The sequence below is a fragment of the Cervus elaphus genome, chromosome 1, assembly GCF_910594005.1.
Source record: "Cervus elaphus chromosome 1, mCerEla1.1, whole genome shotgun sequence".
NCBI classification, from domain to species: Eukaryota; Metazoa; Chordata; class Mammalia; order Artiodactyla; family Cervidae; genus Cervus; species Cervus elaphus.
Genome location: NC_057815.1, coordinates 67,241,530 through 67,264,158, shown reverse-complemented (window position 1 = coordinate 67,264,158; position 22,629 = coordinate 67,241,530). Strand labels below are relative to the sequence as shown.

Genomic DNA, 22,629 nt, shown 5'->3' with positions numbered 1-22,629 from the left:
CCCACCAGATTAACTCCCACCCCCTCCACCTCTCCCTCTCTCCTCCCCTTGCCCTCCCTCTTTCCTCGGCCACCTGGTTCCCAGGTTCAGACTTGCCCAACCCTTACCCTCAGTGCCTGCCACTGGCTGCTGCAAGGGAGCCTCCCCTCCCTTCCCCACACACCCTCCCCAGATCTCTTTAGCTCCAGTGGTGTCCATGCTGAAGCCTCCAAGTGTCACGTCATAGAGAATAGTATTCACAGCAGATAGGTCCAAAGTACATTATCATTTACAGGCTGGAAGTCAGGCCCTGCCACATAACTGTATGACCTGGGCAAGTCCCTTTCTCTCCCTAACAATCAGTTCTCTCCTCTGTAAACTAAGCATTAAAATGCATGAATCCTCAGTCATAAAAAGGCATGAAGTGCTGACACATGATCCAACAAGGACGAACTCAGAAAACACTATGGTAAGTAAAAGAAGCCAGTCACAAAAGGTCACATTTTGCGTGATTCTATTTGTATGAAATGTTCAGGATAAGCAAATCTATAGAGACAAAGTAGATTAATGATTGCCTGGGCGGAATCCTGGGTTGGAGGGAAAGGAAAACAAGTGACACTGTTGATGTGTACGGAGATGTGTGGGGAGGGAGGTAACGAAAATGTTCTAAAATTGTGATGGCTGCATAACTGTGAATACACTAAAAACCACTGAATTGTACCAATTAAACAGGTAAATTGCATGGGAATTATATCTCAATAAAGCTTTGAAAAAAAAGACTCCTAATTGTACCTACCTTGTAAGAGTTGTGAGAGAAATTATGTAAAGTTTCTAGCACATAGGCACCAAGAAATGAGTTAGCATCACCATTGTTCCTATTAAGAGGAGGCCCAGGGGAGCCCTGACCAGTCCATCATGGCAGCCTTGGCCTTTGGACTCTCAAAAGTGGCAAGTCCAACCCCCACCACCCCATATACACCCTCATCACCCAAAGGCGCTCTTCTTTCATCAACTGGAATGGGGTGTTTTAAAGAAGCTCAAGTCAAGGGAACTGAAGCAGGTCTGGAACTCTGACCTCCCCCCTCACCTCTCTGCCCTGCACCAGCCGCCTCTGGTCAAGTGACCAGGCTGTCAAGTAGCTACTCCAGGGTAAGGTTTCAGGTCAGCCAGAGTGTATAAAGATAGGTGCCAAGCCAGAGGCTGCAGAGACTCCAGCAAATGGCAAAGGGGCGATCAGATCCCTGCTGCCGCCTCCTGGGACGGAGCCCTGAGGAGCCTTAAAGAGGCCCCATGCTTCCGCCACCCTGGCTGCCCCTACAGGTAAGACCCCACCCTCCTCCACCCCATCTTCCTTCTCCATGTTCTCCCCAAAGGCAGCTGGCAGCCAGAGCTGGTGGCACACAGCGGGTAGAGACTGAGTCGGGATGAGGGAAAGGCAGCCCTGATGAGGGCACTGTTGGGGCTGGGACTCCACCCCCTACTCCTGTCACTCACCAAGGACTCACTTCCCTTTTGCTCTGCTGGCGGCCTCAGCTGTGATTTTGCAAATCCCCAAAGATAAGATGTGGTTTTCTCCTTAGTCTGGCCCAGAGTCCCCACAATTCCTCCAGAGCATAAAGCCCTTTCCCCAGGAGGGCCCCCCTCCTGAGTAGGGGGGGCTCCCCGACTCAGTGGGCATACAGGAGAGGCTTTGCCGCGAAGGTGGGGTCGAGGGCATCTCAGAACAAACTCTGATCCCTGCTCCAGAGCCACCACGGAGAACTAGTTTCTAATGCAGATTCCCAGGGCCCGGCTCAGACCTGAATCTTGGGCTGAGGGCCAGGAATCCAGTCTGTAAACAAGCGACTCCAGGTACCCTGAGCTCCCTCTGAGACTCTGGGAGATGGGACTGGAGCAGGTGCCAGACAGACTGGGCTCTAATCCCTCTCCATCCCTCTAGCCTTGTGACTAGCTGAAGCCCTCAAAGCTTCGGGGCCCTTGGACCCAGACAATCATAGCAACTATCTCGTAGCCTTATAAAGGGGTTGAATTAGTCACTGCCTCTAAAGCCCTCAGCGCAGTGTCTGGTGTGGGAAGTGCTCAGCAGACGTTAATGGGGCACCACTACTCTGGGTGTGCAAGGCGGGAATGCCCCGTTCCTCGTGCCCCAGCAGAGCACAGGGAGGCACTTCCGCTCTACACTCCACCTATGTCAGTGGGATAGGTCTCCTGGCCACTAGGGCTTCCCAAGTACCTTTTCAGGAGGCTGGAATAAAGGAAGAGGTTGGGGAGCACCAGCCCGAGGATCCCTACCTCTGCCCACCCTGGTGGCCTCCCCCTGTCCCACCCCAACGTGATCACTGAAAGTCTAAAGCCCACCCCGCCTGAGTCCACGCCCATCCACTCCGCCCCCCGGGGGGCTCAAGACTGCCTCTGGAACAGGTTCCGGCTTGCCTCCTGGCTGCTGCTCCTGACCAAGGCCAGACTCCAACACCTCTGGTGCACCATCCCTTCAGCCTCACTGGTCTCAGAGCCTCCACTGGCTCCCTCCCTGTCCAGCCCCGACGCCTACACCAGCCTGACCTGAACACAGGTCTGATGGTGTCATCCATCAACTTGAAAACACCAGCCAGCCCCCATTCTCGCTAGATTAAGTACAGCCAGGGCATTTGAGCCCCTCCATCAAAGAACACTGTGGGCATCTCAGCTGCTTCCCCATTTCCCCACCTCAGCCCATGGGGTCTCTTGGTCGTCTGGTCCTCCCTGGGCCCCTCTGGCTCCAGGCCATCCAGGTACCAGGCTGCACAGAGAAGTGGGATAAGTAGCTCCTGTCCTTGCTCTGGGGCCCCCATCCAGGGAGAAATCACGGCAGTTAATGAGCTAATTCTAGGGACTTCCTTGACTGTCCAATGGTTAAGATTCCATGCTTCCACTGCAGAGGCCACAGGTTCGATCCCTGGTCAGGGAACTAAGATCCCACATGCCATGTAGCCAAAGCGGGGCGGTGGGGGGGGGGGGGGGGGCGGGGGGAATGAGCCAATTTTAAAGAAGGTCTGGGACAGAGGCAGCCAAGGACCAAGGAGGTTCCGAAGGGAAGCCATATCTGATGGTTCAGCCCACTGGCTGGGGACACAGGCTCCCCAGGGAGACAGACCCAGCCCAGAAGGCACAGTTCGTGAAGTGCTCAAAGCCACCCAGTGGGGCCTGGCCCATCACAAACACTCCACACCAGGGGCCAAGGGCAAGGAGCGTGCAGCCACACGGCTCTAGGGGTCCCACCTCTGTTCCTCAGTTTCTAACTCTGAGAGCGGAGTAAAAATACCTAACTCAGCAGGGTTCTATTGGAGCCTGGGTGGCCACCAAACATTTTGGGAAAGGGACACTCATACAACCAATAAGAGACACTAGAGAACACACCGCCCAGGGGCCTCTCCGCCCTGGGAGTCAGGCCCTCAGACCCCTGAGCAGCCCTGCTCCTGTCAGAGGGGGAGATGGGCAGGGGAAAGGCCAGGGCCTGAGGGAAGAGAGGCTGACGGGATGAGGGCACTGGGAGCTGCTCCTGCACTCACTCGGACACATGCATTCCAACCCCAAAAGAGGAGCCAGAGCCTCCCCACCAGGGACCAAGCCTCCTGGCAGTTGCTGGGCTTCTATTGGGCAAATGGGAAGGAGGATGGTGTTCCCTCTGCTGGTCTGCCATGCTGTCCCCTCAACCAGGCTCAGCTCCACATCAGCCCCTCAGGGAGCAACACAGAAAAGCAGAGAGATAGGCTGTGGGATGAGCCCTGCAGGGGGATCCCAAGCCTTGACTGTGACAGGCACCGGTCTCGGCCTCCCCGGGTGCATTGTCTTCTTCTGCCAGCCTGGACAGCAGTGCCCACCAAACCTCCTCACCAAGCTGTTGTTGCACATGCTTAGCACTTAAGTCCCCAGAGAGTGGGGCTGCATATAATTCAAAGGGCTTTGAATACCCGCAACAAAAAGGCAAGATGGTGGACATCCATTCTACCACATCCATTGGGGCCGCTGAGTGGAATGCACAGTGAAGGGGGTCTTATTGCCACCACAAGACCCTGGCTGCAGTTCTGTGAATTTGAGGAAGTCTCTCTCCATCTTAAGCCTCTCTTTTTCCCACCTGTAAAATAGATTGAAATACCATCCTTCCCTCTTTCCAGCACCGTTTCAAGCCTAGGAGAGCAGAGTGACCCATGCTCTGACACTGGAGACCCTGAGCAGGCCAACATCTCTGAGCCCAAAGCGGGGAGAGGAGAGAAGCTACCCCGCAGCCAAGTGTGAGAATTCAGTGAGACGGTGTGTAGCGCTCCGCCCCCAGAGTCTTGTGCCCCGTGGCCATTCCCTCCTCCTCCTCTGAGCCTGCCCCGCACTGTCTCACAGAGCACGCCCTTCCCTGCGCCTGGAGCCCCCTCCCACTTCTCCAGCTGCTGCAGTCTTGCCCACCTTCCCAGGCTCTCCGCCCACCCCTACCATGTTGATTTGGGATGGCAGGACCTAAAGTGATAAGGCTGGGCGAGCTCTCCATACACCAGCGTATTAAAAAATAGAGACATCACTTTGCTTACAAAGGTCCATATAGTCAAAGCTATAGTTGTTCCAATAGCCATGTACAGATGTGTGAGTTGGACTATAAAGAAGGCTGAGCTCTGAAGAATTGGTGTTTTTGAACTGTGGTGCTGGAGACGACTCTTCAGAGTCCCTTGGACAGCAAGGAGATCAAACCAGTCAATCCTAAAGGAAATGAACCCTGAATATCCATTGGAAAGACTGATGCTGAAGCTCCAATACTTTGGCCACCTGATGTGAAGAGCCGACTCATTGGAAAAGACCCTGATGCTGGGAAAGATTGAAGGTGGGAGGAGAGGGGTTGACAGAGGATGAGATGGTTGGATGGCATCACCGACTCAATAGACATGAGCAAACTCTGGGAGATAGTTGAAGGACAGAGAAGCCTGGCGTGTTGTAGTCCATGGGGTCGCAAAGAGCCAGACACGACTGAGTGACTAAACCACCACCATACACCAGGGAGCAGGCCTTTCCCAGGAAGCAGCTTGAGGCTGGGGAAGAAGAGGGTTGTGGTGTGGAGTCAGAACCAGGTCTGTCTCTGCCTGAGCCTTTATACAATGAAGACCCCTTCCAATGGGGAAGGGAAAGGGCAGGGCGAGGATGGCAAGAGGTTTGGGAGGAAAGCGACCTGTTCTTATAAGTCAAATCCACACAGCTAAGACAGCCCTGCTCAGGCTTTTCACTTACAAACCCACTCCTGGTGCTGAGGGGAACCTGGGGATGGGCCTGGAGGGCACAGGTCCCATGCCCTCCCCTGGCCTGTCTCCTGCAGCTCCCTCCATGCACTGAAGCCCAAGGCTGGGCAGCAGCCTCTCTCCTTGGACCTCCACTGGGCCCTGGAGGGACCAGGCAGAGCCTCTGGGACCATGGTTGGACTGAAACCTTCAGAGAGGCCCCCCACAACGGCTGTGAAGTTCCTGGGGGCGGGCACGGCGGCCTGCTTTGCTGACCTCCTCACCTTTCCATTGGACACAGCCAAGGTCCGCCTGCAGGTAGGTGCCCTTTGGCCAAGGGTCACTGTTCCCAACAATGGAGGGGCTGAGTTCTCCACCAGGGCACCTGCGGCGTCTGCCCGCCTGCCCTTCCTCACAGAGAACCCTGAGCAGGTCACTCACTATCCATGACCCTACCTCACCATCCCCTCATCACCATCACCCAAGATCTTAATTCCTTGGCAGGACGTGCCAGGGCCCTTATATGGCCTTGCCCTAATTTGTAAGCCATAAAGTGAGAAGTAAGGAATTACCGTGTGAGCTTGGGCAAGTCACAGACAACTTGTAACGAGAAAAACCATCACCCTCCATTTTACCACACTATGTACAACAGTTTGTGGGCTGGCCACTGCTACACAGAACTGTCATTTTTACTGAGATGTGACACTGTGACCATGCTTGTTCCAAGGTCCAGCCCCAGGCAGGGCCCCCTGCACACAGCCCCACCCACCCCCCACCCAAGTCCTCATACTCTGCGGGGTGTCCCTCAGATCCAGGGTGAGAACCAGGCGGCCCAGGCAGCCCGGAGTGCCCAGTACCGCGGTGTGCTGGGCACCATCCTGACCATGGTGCGCACCGAGGGCCCCTGCAGCCTCTACAGCGGGCTGGTTGCTGGCCTGCAGCGCCAGATGAGCTTCGCCTCCATCCGCATTGGCCTCTACGACTCTGTCAAGCAGTTCTACACTCCCAAGGGATCAGACCGTGAGTGCTGAGGGGTGGGTCAAAGCAGGATCTAGGCTGTAGGTCAGGAGATCAGAGCGGTGCAGACTCAGAGGCAGAGCTGGGGCATGGAAAGCTGGTAACAAAGGCTCATGAGGAGACTGAGCCTCTGTCAAGGAGGATCCGGAACCCTGGCCTGGGAGAGGTGGGCATGGGGCAGGGGCAGCCCCCAGAGACCAGCATCAGGCCTGCAGAGGTGTGGGGTAGTACAACACTGGCCCACTTGCTCTCCTCCTCTCCAGACTCCAGCATCATTACCCGGATTTTGGCGGGCTGCACCACGGGGGCCATGGCAGTGACCTGTGCCCAGCCCACAGATGTGGTGAAGATCCGCTTTCAGGCCAGCATGCATACTGGGCTGGGGAGCAACAGGAAGTACAGTGGGACAATGGATGCCTACAGGACCATCGCCAGGGAGGAAGGGGTTCGGGGCCTGTGGAAAGGTAGGTCTGGGCTCCAGGCTTGGGGCTCTTGGGCAGCGTCTTCTCCACCCGAGGGCTGGGACAGGGAACTGAGCAAGCAGAGAGCTCCCATCAGGACTATTCCAACAGATCTAAAGGAATATCCTAACATATCCCAATGTGCCAGCTGACCTGCCATACTGCCCCAAATTCAGTTCAGTTTACCAACCCTTCACCATGTGCAGGGCTGTGAGGGAGACAGAAATGAACAGAGGATACCCTCACAGCTCCCAGTCACAGAGGGGAGGGGCCACATCAAGGAGCAACCATTCCACAGGGCAGGATGTGCTGGGTTCACACAGAGGTGCAGGCCATGAGGGCTTGGGGGGTTGTGGGGCAGAGGCGATGTGAAAGCTGGGCCTCAAAGTTCCCGTGAGCTCCCAGGGGGTAGAGAGGAAGAGAAGGGCCTCCCCAGCAATGGCCTATGAGGGGTGACTGCTGGGCATGGAGAAGAAGCAGAGGCCACTGGGTGAAGCAGTCATGAGGAGGGGGCTTCCTTGGGAACAAGGCTTTAAGGTTCCCTATGTGTCTGAGTGGTGACCACCTTGACAAATAATGTTGTCTCTCCCACATGTGGCCAGGGGTCACATGAATCTTGCAGAAGAAACCAATGACCCAGTGACGGTTAAAGGCAAGACACCTGAGTCACAGCCTTACTTGCTGTGTGCCTTCCTGGAGCCCAGCCCTCATCTGTGAAATCAGCGGGTAGTCTCAACCCTAAGGGCCCTGCCATGGCTGCACCCTGTCACTGTTTCAAAAGTCTACCATTCCTCTTCCAAAGAAAGGCTTCCTTTTCTAGCTATAGCCAGGTCTCAGGGAGGCATATTTTAATTTTGATGGATGTTGCAGTTTATCCTCTGAAATGTGGCCCAAACACACACAAGTCTCTAAGATGGACATGGATAATCTGAGAGTTTTTAACATCGGAAAGGAAAGTGTGGAATCTGCCCATCTAGGGTGGGCTCCTTTCGACCACTGGAATGAGACACCATATCCCCCAACTGTGCCTGTGTCCTTGCAGCCAGGGGGTCCACTTCTTCTATTTCCCATTCATTAGCCCCACCCCCTTCCTGACAGGAATTCTGCCCAACATCACGAGGAATGCCATTGTCAACTGTGGTGAGATGGTGACCTATGACATCATCAAGGAGAAGATACTAGACTACCACCTGCTCACTGGTGAGGCCCTGGGCTCCAGGCAGATAGCCCTCCCACAGTCTGGAGGGGACTGGGACTCCACAGAGTGGGCACCACCCACAGGCAACTGGGCTTTAGAAGGAGTGGAGGGAGGCACGGTGCCCAGTACAGCATTAGGATGAGAAAGGAGGAAACCCAGACAGGAGGCCAGAGACCTGGGTTCCAGCCCAGCACCATTACTCCTGTGCACCTTCAAGCAAGGGTCACCTTCTCTGACTTCAGTTCCCTCTAATGAGGCGGTTGGGCCGGATTAGCTTCCAACTCTGGGACAGCCCAGTTTTGTGAGTCCTTATCAAGAGCTCCACCTTGGCACTGCAAGAGAGTTGGAAAACACTATCCTCATACTTGGGCTTCCCTGGTGACTCAGACGGTAAAGAATCCGCCTGCAATGCAGGAGATACGGGTTCTATCCCTGGGTCAGGAACATCCCCTGGAAGAGGAAATGGTACCCACTCCAGTATTCTTGCCTAGGGAAATCCCATGGACAGAGGAACCTGGTGGGCTACTGTCCAGGGGCTCACAAAGAGTCAGATATGACTGAGCACAAGCACTGGACTATACTAACCTCACACTCAAGGAGTTGAGTTTCATTAGGGACAAACAATGAACACACGTGAAACAGAAAACAAGGGCCCTCTTCATCTCACAGCCCAATATCTGCTCTTCCCCACCCCGCGACAGACAACTTCCCCTGCCACTTTGTCTCTGCCTTTGGAGCTGGCTTCTGTGCCACCCTGGTGGCCTCCCCAGTGGATGTGGTGAAGACGCGGTATATGAACTCGCCCCCAGGACAGTACCACAGCCCCTTCAACTGTATGCTGAAGATGGTGACCCAGGAGGGCCCCACAGCCTTCTACAAGGGGTGAGCTCCCCTCCTGCCACCAGCACACCCTCCTAGAGAACCAGGCCTCCCTCCCCATTTCCCTTCCTCCCCTCCATGTAGAGTGTGTCTGCCATGGGTTCACCTAGAAACGCAGTGTTGAACAGCACAGATATAAATGCCACAAAAGAAAATTACAATATAAAGACCTAAGGAAATATTTTTTTGAAAAGAGGGGACCAAATCTGAATTGAAGATCAGGGAGGCTTATTTGAGAAAAAAAAAAGGGGGTCTAGGCATAGATCCAAGTGCATCCCCAAACACACAGGCAGGGGAGGAGGAGGAAAAGGTGCTTGGTAATCCTGAGGCTTTTCCCTGACCCTCTGCCATCACTGCGGATCACCACTGCCGACAGCCCATGTGCACGATGTGCTTCACATATTCTTGGCATTTACAATTCCCTCTGCATGGAAGCCGTTCCTGTGCCATCCACGTCCTCTACACCTTACTGTCCTTCAAGACTAGTTAAAATACCACCTTCTCTGTGACACTCTCGGGTACAAATATTCCCCCTCTGTGAACTTCAGCAGTACTTTCTTGATACCATTTTTACGGTACCCACCACTTCCTACTTTGTAGGATGGTATTTGTAAGTTTAAATGATCCCCCATGCTACAGTACAAGTTCCCTGCAGCTAAAGACTGGCTTATCCAGCTGACCCTTGAACAAATGCCAGGGTTACAGACATGGACCCAGTGCAGTTGAAAATATCAATACATGTACAACTTATAGTCAGCCCTCCATATACGCGGTTCCTCTGTTGCCATGGTTTCTGCACATCCCTCGTTCCACACCCACAGATTCAACCCATCTCAGATCATTAGTATTTAACATTTTAAAAATAATGTATAAGTGGACCCACACAGTTCAAACCTGTGTTGTTCAAGGGTCAACTGTATTCATCTTCCACTTCCCAGAGTCCCCAGCACAAAATCAGCTCTCTATAATAAAGTTATGAACAATCACCATGACCACCAAGTCACTAAGCATGAGGACTCGGGTTAACACTTCACATATATTATCTCCACACTCCCCCTGAACTGGGCTATTTCTCCCCATTTACTGAGGAGGAGAATGAGACTCAGAAAGGTCACAGAACTTGTCCCAGCTCACAAAGTTTAAACAGTAGAGCCACGGCTCAAACCCTGACCTTTAGACATCACCCACTCCGTCCCACACTGAGCTCTTTGCTTGGTCCTCGTACCGCCACCATTGAGGATGGTTTTTTGACACCCACCGTTATTAGGCCCAACAAGCACACATGTCCTTGACCCCGGGATGATGTCACGAAACTGAGCTTCAGCTGACAGTTCTTTTCCTATAAGTGCCGCCATCAGAAGGTTCTTCATCCCACTTGTCTTGGCTTGTACTTTCACTTGGCAAACATTCCCTGAGCACTTCGTGGGTGCTGGGCCCTGTGCTGTGCTTCTTTTGAAGAGCAGCTAACAAGCAGGGGACATTTATTGAGGATTTACTAATACCGAACCCTGTCCATTATCATTGAATCCTCTCGACAATGTCCTCCAGTTACAGGTAAGTAAACTGAGGCTGAGAAAGATTAAGAAGCTGGTCAAGCTGGGATTTGAACTCAGGACCATCCCCAGAGTTCACATGTGTTGCCCCCGTGCCGTCTTCCCTGTGAGGGGCCCAGGCTGAGGGTTCAGGAGAGGCCCTGGTGTCAGATTCTGGTGCCCAAGCCAAGTCCCACAGAGCCAAGAACAACCAGCCCGGCAAGGAGAGGAGCAAGCAGAAGGAGCAACGTGGGCCAAGGTGTGGGAGGAAGGGTCTGACAGGAGCTGAGAGAACCAGGAGGGGATTAGCGGAGAGACAGGCTGAAGAGGAGGGCAGGAGCCAGGCTCCTCCCTGAGTGGGTGAACCACAGCTGAGGTGAGGATTCTCTCCCTGTCACAGGACAGGCAGGCTCTTGGGAGATTAGCTAAATTGGCGTCAAGTTGTTTTCGCCTTGCGATGCCTCCAGGTGGAGGCAGGGGCCTCCTCAGGGGTGGCTGCTTAGGTTGTAAATGAACCCAGAAACACTCAGCAGCGGAGTGGAGTCAGGTGGTTCCAACGGAGCTATCTCAGCCTGGTCTCTGAAGAGAAACTGGCAGCAATCATAGCTACCTGATAAAACTGTGAGAATTAACCGCCTAACACGGTAACCCGGCCCAAAGTGCTAGTTTTCTTTCCTTGCCTGACTCTGACTTCAGCCTAAATCCCTTCAGTAGAGAAGAAAATGACAGAACCATCTCAGAAGTGCTCGTGACTAACAGGAGTTCAGCACCAGCACCGAGCGGGGAGGGCACACAGATCTCTGCGGGACTCCAGTCCACCCACCTGACCATGTGGTTGTCTCTCTCATCAGATTTACACCCTCCTTTTTGCGTTTGGGATCCTGGAATGTGGTGATGTTCGTCAGCTACGAGCAGATGAAACGGGCCTTGATGAAAGTCCAGATGCTACGAGACTCTCCATTTTGATAAGACAAGGCTACTTTGTATTTAACTAGGACAAAACCAGTTAAGATTGGAATAAAGCAGTGGGTCCATGCCACAGGGACACAGACCCACACATGTTTGTTTACGGAACTGTTTACTTGATGATGACTCAAGAGACAGAAGAGGAGGAAGGATTGTGGTCTTCAGTGCTTTGTCTTAAGAACACCTTTGTTTTACACTGACAAGATGGAAAATAAATTATATTAATTTGTGAAATCCATTAGGTTGGATGCCTAACATTTAGGCAAGGAAAAAAAAACAAAACAGATCTATTTGGGTAAAACGGAAGTTTGCATACTTATATCCCCTGGAAGATCTGATTAGATGATGAATTATAAACAGGGAAGACTGCAAGCATGGAACAAGAGTGGCACGCATTTACCTTGGAAATCAGCTAAGGAGTCTAGTGGGACACCACCAAAGCAACGCAAAGACTTCTGACTGCAGCCTTGGGTTAGCCACAGATCATCAGCTGTATTTGTTATGTGTCTGCGTGTAGAATCCATTGGGATTGTGGGAAATGTGAGAAAGAAAACAAAAGAGAGAAAACCTAGAAACTGGGTCAAAGGAGCATGGCTGGGCCAGTGTGAGGCTGAGACCCATAAATGTTCGCTGACAACACTGGAGAACCAAGAGGGCAGCCTCAGTCTCCTTTCCTGTAAAATGGGAGTAATAATCCCTTTCCTCCCACCTCCCTTGGGGTGTTTATGAGGATCAAGTGAGAAGCTGGGCAGAAAAGCACATTACAAAAGCAAAAGCTCTGGACAAGTGTGCATAAAAGGACAATGCCTCGGAAAAGATTTTGTTGATTAGTGAGGAAGTGCCAGGGAAGAAGTTTTTGAAAGACACAGTTGCCTAGAGGTGAGACCAAAGGAACCAGGGACTCAGGGGGCCAGGGGTGACAGAGAATGGTGTACAACTGCTGGAGCCCCACTCCCAGGCAGCCCCCACTCCCCCACTGGACTGTGAGGCACCTTGAAGGGTGTGGAGTCTGGGGACAAAGAGGTAAAAGCTGGGCTGAGAGTCTAAAGTATCAGGACTCAGAATTTTTGAAAATTATCATGACTCAATAAAGGAATTCACACCTTGAGTGTGGGAATGAAAACAGTCACTTTTCTGCCTTCTCTTTCTTAGGTGGAATTTCCCTTTCTCACTTCAGGCATCCTGTTCAGCAGTGCAGGGCCATGCCTGGCCCCTCACACATACACTGCCTTCTGCGCTTCTGCAGGCCGGCTGCTCTGCATTTTAAGGGTTTGGCTCCTCCATCTATAAAAGGCAGGCTTGAACCAGATGACCTTCTCCTAAACGTAACTGGATATATTTCATGTTGATAACTGGGATCCAGGAGATCAGTCTTTTTCTGGTTCTTAGCAGCTTGTGTGGCTCTGATGACAGAACTGAGTTCCAACCTCACTCACCCACCCACACACACACAGTTACTAGCAACCTAACCATGGGGAATCCTTGCATCATAGAGTCCTCCAGAGACGTGGGAAGGACAATCCGCACCTCACAGGAAGGGCTCAGTGATGTCACCCCTCCCTTCCCACTCTGACTCCTCTGTATCCTGGGGAAAAATGAATATCCACTTACCTTCAGCACTTTCCTAAATCTAAATCGTAATTTGAGATCATTTACATATACAAACTGGAAAGTCCAAGCAAAACCAAAAAATTAAAAATCATTTTGATTTAATGTCTGGTTTGGCTTTCAAATAAAAACCACATTTAAAACTTTTTCTTTTCACTTGACAGAATATACAAATCATTTTTAAACACTTGCTCTTGATTTGTAAGTTGCTAGAGGCCAAGGACTGTGCCTTCCATGAATTTCTATCTGGAAATATTAACCCATCATCTGCCAGAGCATACTATTTAGATGATGCTGCTGAAACAGGATAAATGCTTCTGAGCGATGTTTTGATTGGAATCAGAAACCCAGTGACTTTCAGATTTTTGGGAGAGGGAAAACAAGACCGGTGGGAGGTCATCTAAGGTTTTCTGGACAAAATACTAGATCTCTTTCCCCATTTCTTAAAGGTGGAAGTGGAACCAAGTGACCTCAGAATAAAGTTCTGTGATTTTAAGAACCAAAAGACAGCTTCTGCCAGCCACTTCCCACCGTCTCTGCCACCAGGAAGCCATGGATGAAGACTCACAAGGTCAGATCATCAGCTGAGGCCCACACTCATTCCCTCACTGCACACTCACTGACACCTACCTCCATCAAGTCATTCAAAAGTTTAGCAAACTTGGACGTCCCTGATGGCCCAGAGGTTAAGAATCCTCTTGCCAGTGCAGGGGACATGGGTTCAATCCCTGGTCTGTGAAGATTCCACATGCTTTGGGGCAACTAAGCCCACGTGCCACAACAGCTGAGCCTGCAAGCTCCCTAAAGCCCTTGCTCAGGGCAACAAGAAAAACCACTGCAATGAGAAGCCTGCGCACTGCAACTAGAGTAAGCAGTCCCCTCTCAACAAAACTAGAGAAAGCTGGCATGCAGGAATGAAGACCTAGTGCAGCCAAAAATAAATAAATAACATTAACAACAATTTTTTAAAAAAGGTTTACTGAATCAAATGTGTCCTCTTGCCTGAGCAGTAAAACTGATGTACTGACATCAGGTTGCGGTGAGGGAAAGCGCAGCACTTATTGCAGGTACCATCAACGAGTCCAGAACAGCTCGTGCTCAAAAAGCTCAAATTCCCCAGTGGACTTCAGCAGAGCATTTTGAAAGGCAAGCTGAGGGAGGGGCATCCCAGGGTCTGCGATCAGCTTGTGCACAATTCTCTGATTAGCTGATGGTGAGGAACAGGGCTGTGTCACTGGTGCTAACATTATCAATCCTTAGGCACCAGGAGGCCTGGGGGTAGCATGCTCATCAAGTAGTTAATTCCTTCCATTTTGTGGGGGGTTTCCACATCTACAAAACAACTCAAGAAATGTGCATCAGATACTATTATTAGGTAATATTATCTAGGTACGTCAGAGAGGATCGAAAGCAGATGATATAGAGGAGGGGTCTGTCCCAGGAAGGCCCCATGGGGTCTCGCTGGGTTAAAAAAAAAATCTGCTTTCTCACAAAAAATTTTTTCTTCTAGTATATCAGGAAAAATGAGATAGTCTGGCCCCTGACTCAGTCACATTAGTGACATAGTGGATTACTGACTTCATAGAAGTCTTATCAGTAAAAGTAATATTTTTAAAGGAATATTTTATTCAGGAAGAATGGATGTTAAGTACAGAAATATAATTATACCTCTATAGCTGAGTTCATTTGTGTCAGGACACTTTAAAAACTACAGAGTGGGGACTTCCCTGGTGGTCCAGTGGCTAAGACTCTGAGCTCCCAGTGCAGGGGGCCCAGGTTTGATCCCTGGTCAGGGAGCTAGATCCCATATACTACAACTAAGACCCAGGGCAGCCAAATAAATAAATAAAATTTAAAAAAAAACAAAGTACAGAGTGCTATACAATGAAAGTATTCATAGTGCCTACGTTGTTAGCCACACATTTGACTAGGTGTTGAGGTGAACAAGGCCAGTGATTCGTTCAGGGAGTTCACTGGGGTGATGGATGGCCGAGCAGAAAAGACAAATAAATGATACAGCATGATGAAAGCCACTGTACAGAGATGCACAAGGCACTCAGGAGCAGGAACACAGATGAAGGATACCTAACCCGGTTTAGGAGCCAGGGAGCTTCTTTGGAGAAGATACCTAAAGGATAGATAGGAGTTATCCAAACAAAAGAGGGGTTGAGTCATTCTAGGAAGAGGGAGTGACTCATACACACAAAGGCCCGGAAAGAAGCAAGAGCTAGGGGCAATCAAGTATTGCCAGCTGTCAGTGCCGCTAGGTTGCAGAACTAAAGGGAAGCAGTGAGAGAGATGGGCGTGAAGAGAAAAACAGGGGCCCTGAAAGGCTAGAGAAGTCACATATTATGGACTGAATATTTGTACCCCCAAAATTCATATGTTGAAGCCCTAACACCCAAATGTGATGGAATTTGGAGTTTGGGCCTTTGGAAGGTAATTAGGTTCAGATGAGTTCATGAGGGTGGGGCTCCCATGATGGAATCAGGGTCTTTATAAAAAGAGGAAGAGAGACCAGAGCTCGCTCGCTCTCTGCCACATGAGGACATGGTAAGCCGACTGTCTGCAAGTCAGGAAAAGGACCCCCCCACCAGGGAGCCTAAAGGACGGGCACCTTGATCTGAGTCTTCCCAGCTTCCAGACCGATGAGAAATAACTCCTGTTGTTGAAGCCACCAGGTCTGTGGTATTTTGTTATGGTAGGCTAAGCTAAGACACCACATAAGAAGTCTGGAGTATTTTGAGGGTAGTGTGGAAACACTAAAGTGTTGTAAGTAGGAATGACAGACTGCAGGGCAGAGAATGAATTAGTAGAGTGGACTCTGGTCATAGGAAGATGAAAGTGTTGTAACCCAAGCAACAGTACTGAAAGTGGTAATTAAGTGAACAGACTAGTAATCAAATCAATAAAAGATTCCATTTGGAAGGAGTAGTGAGATCCTGCTTTCCATGCTTTTGGGTATAAACCCAGAAGTGGAATTTCTGGATCAATTGCTAAATCATTCTACTTTTCTATTTTTGAGGGACTTCCATACTGCTTTCCATGGCAGCTGTACCATTCTACATTCGCACCAACAGTACATAGTGTTCCAATTTGTCCCTTCCTCATCAACACTTATTTTCCATTTTTAAAAATAATAACCATCCTAATGAGTGTGAAGTGGTATCTCATTGTGGTTTTGATTTGAATTTCCCTGTAATTAGTGATATTGAGCATCTTTTCATGTGCTTATTTGCTATCTGTATATCTTCTTCGGGGAAATGTCGATTCAAGTCTTTTGCTCACCTTTGAACTGGATTTTTGTGGTTTTTGAGTTTTAGTTCTCTATATATTCTGGACATTAACCTTTCATGAGATATGTGATTTGCAAATATTTTCTACCATTCTGTAGGTTGTCTTCTTACTCTGTGATTTTATCCTTTGATGGACAAAAGATTTTAACTTTCATGAGCTCCAATTTGTCCATGTTTTCTTTTATTTCCTGCGCCTTTGGTATTATATTTAAGAAATTATTGACAAAGGTAATAATGTGAAGCTTTTATCCTGTGTTTTCTTCTAAGAGTTGTTTTTTTTACAGCCAGAATGAAAAACTTTATCAACGGGTTTCAACAAGAAAATGAGTGGGTACACATAGAAACATGGACAGCATCTCCCCCAGGAGCAGGCAGGGTAGGAAAAGAAGGTGGGGGTGAGGGGGGTAGGCCCAGGGGATTCCCCTCTGTGCTCCAGCAGCTATGGGATCTCAGGGTCAGGGCCAGATTCCCTCCGTCCAGCTGCAGGCCAGACTGCATCGCCCAGGGAAGCCCAGCACCGCAGCTGATGGCAGGAGGCTGAACAGCCACGGGTGAGGCCTAGGGCAAGGTAGATAGAGAGGCCCAGGCTGTGTACCCTCTAGGCTGATATCACCAGGGGGGCGTCATGGGCTGCGGGTTCTGCAGATATGACGTCACCACAACAGAAATGGACAGCATGAAGCTACTCATCATCTGCTTCATGTCCTCAGAGCTCTGGGAGTTGGCAAAGCTGATGAAGGAGCAGTAGACAGCGACCCAAGTGCACCACTTCAGCTTAAGCATGAGGCCACACATGCTGAAGATCATGCCCAGCAGGTTCATGTAGTCTGGTGTCGGATCATCCAGGGCTGGGTTACACTCACTCGGTGGGGGCTTGTACCTCAGCACTTTGTTGGGCCTCCGTGGGTCCGACATATTGTTCTCGGACAGAGTGAGTCAGAAGTCCTTCTAAGAGTTTTATAGTTAGTTGTTTTGTTTGTTTTTGGCTGCATAGCATGCAGAACTTCCCCAATCAGTGACTGAACCCAAGTCCCCTTGTATTGGAGGAACAAAGTCTTAACCACTGGACCACCAGAGACGGTCATACAGTTCTAGATCTTATGTTTAGGTCTTTGATCCATTTTGAGTTAATTTGTGTATATGATGTTAGGTAAAGATCCAAGCTCTCTCTAAATAAATTTTTAAGAGATTTAAAAAAATTCCTAAAGTAGAGCTTTGCCTTTGAGACCTAAAAACAATGAATAATCTATTTTTTGCAGGCGGTGGGGCACAGATGTCTTGAGTATTCAAGTATACATCTCAATTCATGTAAATGAAGTGAGTATGAATCTTGTAATTAAAAAATAAGTTAGAATTCCAGTTCTTGGACTTATTAGCTATGTGACATGGCTCAAATTCTTGGTATTCTTAAGCCTCAGTTTATTTACCTATGCTAAGTCTGCCAGGCTCCTCTGTTCATGGGATTCTCCAGGCAAAAATACTGGAATGGGTTGCCATTCCCTTCTCCAGGGGATCTTCCTGACCCAGGGATGGAAGCTGCATCTCTTATATCTCCTGTGTTGGCAGGTAGGTTCTTTACCACTAGCACCCCTGGGAAGCCCCCTTATTTACCCATAAAATATGAGTAATAATTTGACAGCAAAAATCTGCAGTTTTGTCATCTAAAAATGGTAAACTTTGTAGGAAACAAACTGTATTCTCCATGCACTGTTGGCAGAAATGTAAGATAGTAGGGCCACTTTGGAAAATTTGAATTTTTAAAAATATTAAATACATATTTACCATTTGATCCAGTCACCAGAGAAATTAAATTGTATGTCCACACAAAGATTTGTATATGAATTTCCATAACAACCTTACTCATAATAGCCTCAAACTGGAAATATGTAATCAACTGGTGAGGACACAAACAAAATGTTCTACTCAGCAATAAAAAAGGATCAAACTGCTGATACATGCATCAACATGGATGAACCTCAAAAAGCATTATATTATATGAAAGAAGCCAGACACCAAAGACTATATCTCACTTACTCTAAAAATTATAGAAAATGCAAAGCTATAGAGACAGAAAGTAGATCAGTGGTTATCCAGGGCAGAAGGTAAGAGAAGGAAATGACTGCAAACAGATAAAACACAACTTCGGGGTGATGGAAGTTTTAGGGGTGATAAAACTGGATGGTGGGGACTTCCCTAGTGGTCCGGTGGCTAAGAATCCACCTTCCAGTGCAGGGGACACAGGTTCAATCCCTGGTTAGGGAACTAAGATCCCACATTCCACAGAGCAAACAAGCCCATGCACCACAACTAGAGAAGCCCACGTGCCACAACAAAGACCCAGCACAGACAAAATTAAAAATAAAATAAAAAATTGGATTGTGGTTATTGCTACACAAAAATATAAAATTACTAAGAATTAATTAAATCATACACTTAACAATGAGTGAACTGTATGGTAAGTTATACCTCAATAAGGCTGTTAAAAGTGAAAAAAGTTATTCTTAGCTCTTGGCAGTACTACTGTAATAGACAAAAACTAGACACAACTGAAATGTACCATCAACAGTGGAGTGAACACATTGGATACACTCACACATACAGACTATACAGCTCTGGCAATTAAAGATCTACAACTTCATGTAACTTGGATAAATCTCACAAATACAATGTTGAGTGAAAGACACAATACAGTACAACTCCATTTATATGATGTTTAAGGACAGGCAGTGGCCACAGGACTGGAAAAGGTCAGTTTTCATTCCAATCCCAAAGAAAGGCAATGCCAAAGAATGCTCAAACTACCACACAATTGAACTCATCTCACATGCTAGTAAAGAAATGCTCAAAATTCTCCAAGCCAGGCTTCAACAATATGTGAACCATGAACTTACAGATGTTCAAGCTGGTTTTAGAAAAGGCAGAGGAACCAGAGATCAAATTGCCAACATCTGCTGGATCATCGAAAAAGCAAGAGAGTTCCAGAAAAACATCTACTTCTGCTTTATTGACTACACCAAAGCCATTGACTGTGTGGATCACAACAAACTGTGGAAAATTCTGAACGAGATGGGAATACCAGACCACCTGACGTGCCTCTTCAGAAATTTGTATGCAAGTCAGGAAGCAACAGTTAGAACTGGACATGGAACAACAGGCTGGTTCCAAATAGGGAAAGGAGTATGTCAAGGCTGTATATTGTCACCTTGCTTATTTAACTTATATGCAGAGTACATCATGAGAAATGCTGGGCTGGATGAAGCACAAGCTGAAATCAAGATTGCCAGGAGAAATATCAATAACCTCAGATATGCAGATGACACCACCCTTATGGTAGAAAGCAAAGAACTAAAGAGCCTCTTGATGAAAGTGAAAGCTGCTGCTGCTGCAGCTAAGTTGCATCAGTCGTGTCCAACTCTGTGCGACCCCATAGATGGCAGCCCACCAGGCTCCTCCGTCCCTGGGATTCTCCAGGCAAGAATACTGGAGTGGGTTGCCATTTCCTTCTCCAGTGCATGAAAGTGAAAAGTGAAAGTGAAAGAGGAGAGTGAAAAAGTTGGCTTAAAGCTCAACATTCAGAAAACTAAGATCATGGCATCTGGTCCCATCACTTCATGGCAAATAGATAGGGAAACAATGGAAACAGTAAGAGACTTTATTTTGGGGGCCCCCAAAATCACTGCAGATGTTGACTGCAGCCATGAAATTAAAAGAAGCCCAATCCTTGGAAGAAAAGTTATGACCAACCTAGACAGCATATTAAAAAGAAGAGATATTACTTTGCCAACAAAGGTCTGTCTAGTCAAAGCTTTGGTTTTTCCAGTAGTCATGTATGGATGTGAGAGTTGGACTATAAAGAAAGCTGAGCACCGAAGAATTGATGCATTTGATCTGTGGTGTTGGAGAAGACTCTTGAGAGTCCCTTGGGCAGAAAGAAGATCAGTCCATCCTAAAGGAAATCAATCCTGAATATTCATTGGAAGGACTGATGCTGAAGCTGAAACTCCAATACTCTGGCCACCTGATATGAAGAACTGACTCATTGGAAAAGACCTGATGCTGGGAAAGATTGAGGGCAGGAGGAGAGGGGGACGACAGAGGATGAGATGGTTGGATGCCATCACCGACTCAATGGACATGAGTCTGAGTAAGCTCTGGGAGTTGGTGATGGACAGGGAGGCCTGGTATGCTGTAGTCCACGGGGTTGCAAAGAGTTGGACATGACTGAGCAACTGAATTGAACTGAACTGAACTAACAGGCAAAACAAATATTTGGTGTTAGAAATCAGTATAGTAGTTACTCTTTGGGTAAATAGTGACTGAGAAAGAACATGAGCTTTTGTTTCTGGGCTGTTAATAATGTTTCTGTTTAAATTATTTTAATTTTGTTGAAGTATAATTGACATATTATATAATTAAATAATGTTAATAATGCTTCTTGATGTGTGCAAATTATATAGAGACATTCACTTTCTGAAAGTGTGTCCAGCTGTATACTTATGACTGTGCACTGTTTAATGCATATGTTATACTTCTATTAAAAAAGTTTACTTAAAAGTGCTCTTAACTTGAAGAGATCCCTGGTGATCTCCAAGGTGTACGTGTGTGTCTGTGTGTGTCTCTGTGTGTGTAGGGATGATGAGAGGTGCTAGCCAGGTAAAGATCTGAGGCAAAGTGTTCCAGGAGAAGGGAACAAGCAGTCCACAGGCCCTACAGGAAGGGGCTTGGCATGTTCAAACAGAAAAAAAGAACTGTGTGGCTGGCATATAGTGAATGAAGAGATCAATGTGAGATCATTCATTTATTCATTCATCAGATACGTAAGAGTTGTGCCAGAAGCTAAGCCAGAGGACAGCCAATTGTTCAGAAAGTTTGGCAGAGAAAGAAAGGAGAAAAAAATAGCCACTGTAAAGGGGTAGGAAAGTCCTAAGAATATATTTTACACACAAACACACACAGTAGAAGAAAGGAAAGATTGAAGATAGGGGGGAAAGTCCCAGAAAACAAAGAAGCGTAGAATAATGGATACAGGTGGGAAGGATCACTCTGGAAAGTATATGGTAAACCTAGAAATAAGAGTCACGTAGGCAAGAATTTTGAAATGGAGAGAAGCAAAATGAAAGCATTCTCCATCCTTTCATTGAAATTTGAGAAACAGTCACATGTGAGAGTAGTAAACCTGCAGAATTATTTACAAGAATGATGATTTTAAAAACCCTTTTTTCCTTAAAGTGTAATTTAATGAAGAAACTGAGATCCTCTGATGCATCCCTGACACTGTCCCCTGCCATGGTGAGCTGTCCGGAGCCCTCACTGTGCGGCAGCCCAGGGGACTCTAACCTGTGAGGCTCCAGGCCTCCAGCAGGCTCCCCACCAGCTGCCCCAGGGCCTTCCTAGACAGGAAGTTGCACATCAAGCACAGCCACTCACAGAGCCAGCTGCCCGCTAACACATGATAGGGTCTTGGAACTTCACAGAGGAAATATGCAAAGCAGATTGTCCTCTACATACCCACAGTCAGTTATGATACAGAAATATAACTTTAACATGTCAAGAAAGATGAATGCAAATGCTCTGAGGAACTATTTAACAGTCAAGATGATTTTAGGCTGTACATTTTACCATTTATTGAGTATTAGGGTAAAGGGCCTGAGGTTAACACATTATATTATACTGAGATTATAAAGGACATTATGAACAATGTGAAAAGTTATGCTTTAGGAGTTCCCTGGTGGCCTAGTGGCTAGAATTCTGGGCTTTCACTGCTGAGGCCCAGGTTCAATCTCTGGTCACGGAACTGAGATCCCACAAGTCAAGTGGTGTGACCCTAAAAAAAAAGTTAGGCTTCATTGCCCATTTTAACTAGGACTGACAGTTTAAGTTTTCTTGGCATAAAAAGATAGCAGTTCATTGGTATTCTGAATCAATGTAGATCATTACTTTGTTTTGAAATCTGAGGAACAGTCACATCTACCAATAAAGTCAGTGTGATCATGTGTGCTCAGTCGCTTCAGTCCTGTCCAACTCTTTGCAACCCTATGGACTATAGCCTGCCAGATTCCTCTGTCCATAGAATTCTCCAGACAAGAATACTGGAGTGGGTTGCCATGCCCTCTTCCAAGGGATCTTCCCAACCCAGGGATGAACCTGTGTCTCTTGCATTGCAGGCTGATTCATTACTGCTGAGCCACTGGGGAAGTCCAATAAAACCAGTGGAAACTGCCAAAAGTCATCGTGGAGTGGTATAAGCCAGAGAGATCTCAAGAATGACATAAAGATATGCATTTTGCCTGAGACATATGCTCAACTCTCTCCATCACTATATTACAATATGCCACATAGTTTATATAACAAGTAATGTATTTTAATGTGTTAATATCTTATAATTTTATTCTCTTGACTGTTTTATAATGAATTGAGTTCCAGATGACTAGGTGATAACTTTGAAACTCTGTATTTCTT

At 48.1% G+C, this 22,629-nt stretch overlaps 2 protein-coding genes across 3 annotated transcripts; one reads left to right on the top strand and one right to left on the bottom strand.

Moving 5' to 3' along the window:
* The first annotated feature begins 1,168 nt into the window (after positions 1-1,168).
* On the top strand, positions 1,169-12,976 carry UCP3 (uncoupling protein 3). Of its 2 annotated transcripts, none has more exons than XM_043906921.1 (7): positions 1,169-1,299; positions 5,312-5,531; positions 6,023-6,233; positions 6,494-6,694; positions 7,790-7,891; positions 8,591-8,771; positions 12,419-12,976. In XM_043906921.1, exons 2-7 carry the CDS (start codon positions 5,406-5,408, stop codon positions 12,531-12,533), a joined length of 936 nt encoding a protein of 311 aa, XP_043762856.1. In that variant the 5' UTR covers positions 1,169-1,299; positions 5,312-5,405; the 3' UTR covers positions 12,534-12,976. The 2 variants fall into 2 exon arrangements, with proteins under 2 accessions (XP_043762856.1, XP_043762853.1); XM_043906918.1 differs by lacking the exon at positions 12,419-12,976 and adding an exon at positions 11,152-12,392.
* A 3,728-nt stretch (positions 12,977-16,704) lies between these two features.
* On the bottom strand, positions 16,705-17,117 carry LOC122705537 (PAT complex subunit Asterix-like). The gene has a single exon (XM_043921002.1). It carries the CDS (start codon positions 17,083-17,085, stop codon positions 16,780-16,782), a length of 306 nt encoding a protein of 101 aa, XP_043776937.1. The 5' UTR covers positions 17,086-17,117; the 3' UTR covers positions 16,705-16,779.
* Between the last annotated feature and the right edge of the window lie 5,512 nt (positions 17,118-22,629).

Coding starts and splice junctions, on each gene's coding strand:
- UCP3 (XM_043906921.1), top strand. CDS start 5,406: ATGGTTGGACTGAAACCTTCAGAGAGGCCCCCCACAACGGCTGTGAAG. Junction 6,234..6,493: donor CACTCCCAAGGGATCAGACC/GTGAGTGCTGAG, acceptor CCTCCTCTCCAG/ACTCCAGCATCATTACCCGG. Junction 7,892..8,590: donor AGACTACCACCTGCTCACTG/GTGAGGCCCTGG, acceptor ACCCCGCGACAG/ACAACTTCCCCTGCCACTTT.
- LOC122705537 (XM_043921002.1), bottom strand. CDS start 17,085: ATGTCGGACCCACGGAGGCCCAACAAAGTGCTGAGGTACAAGCCCCCA.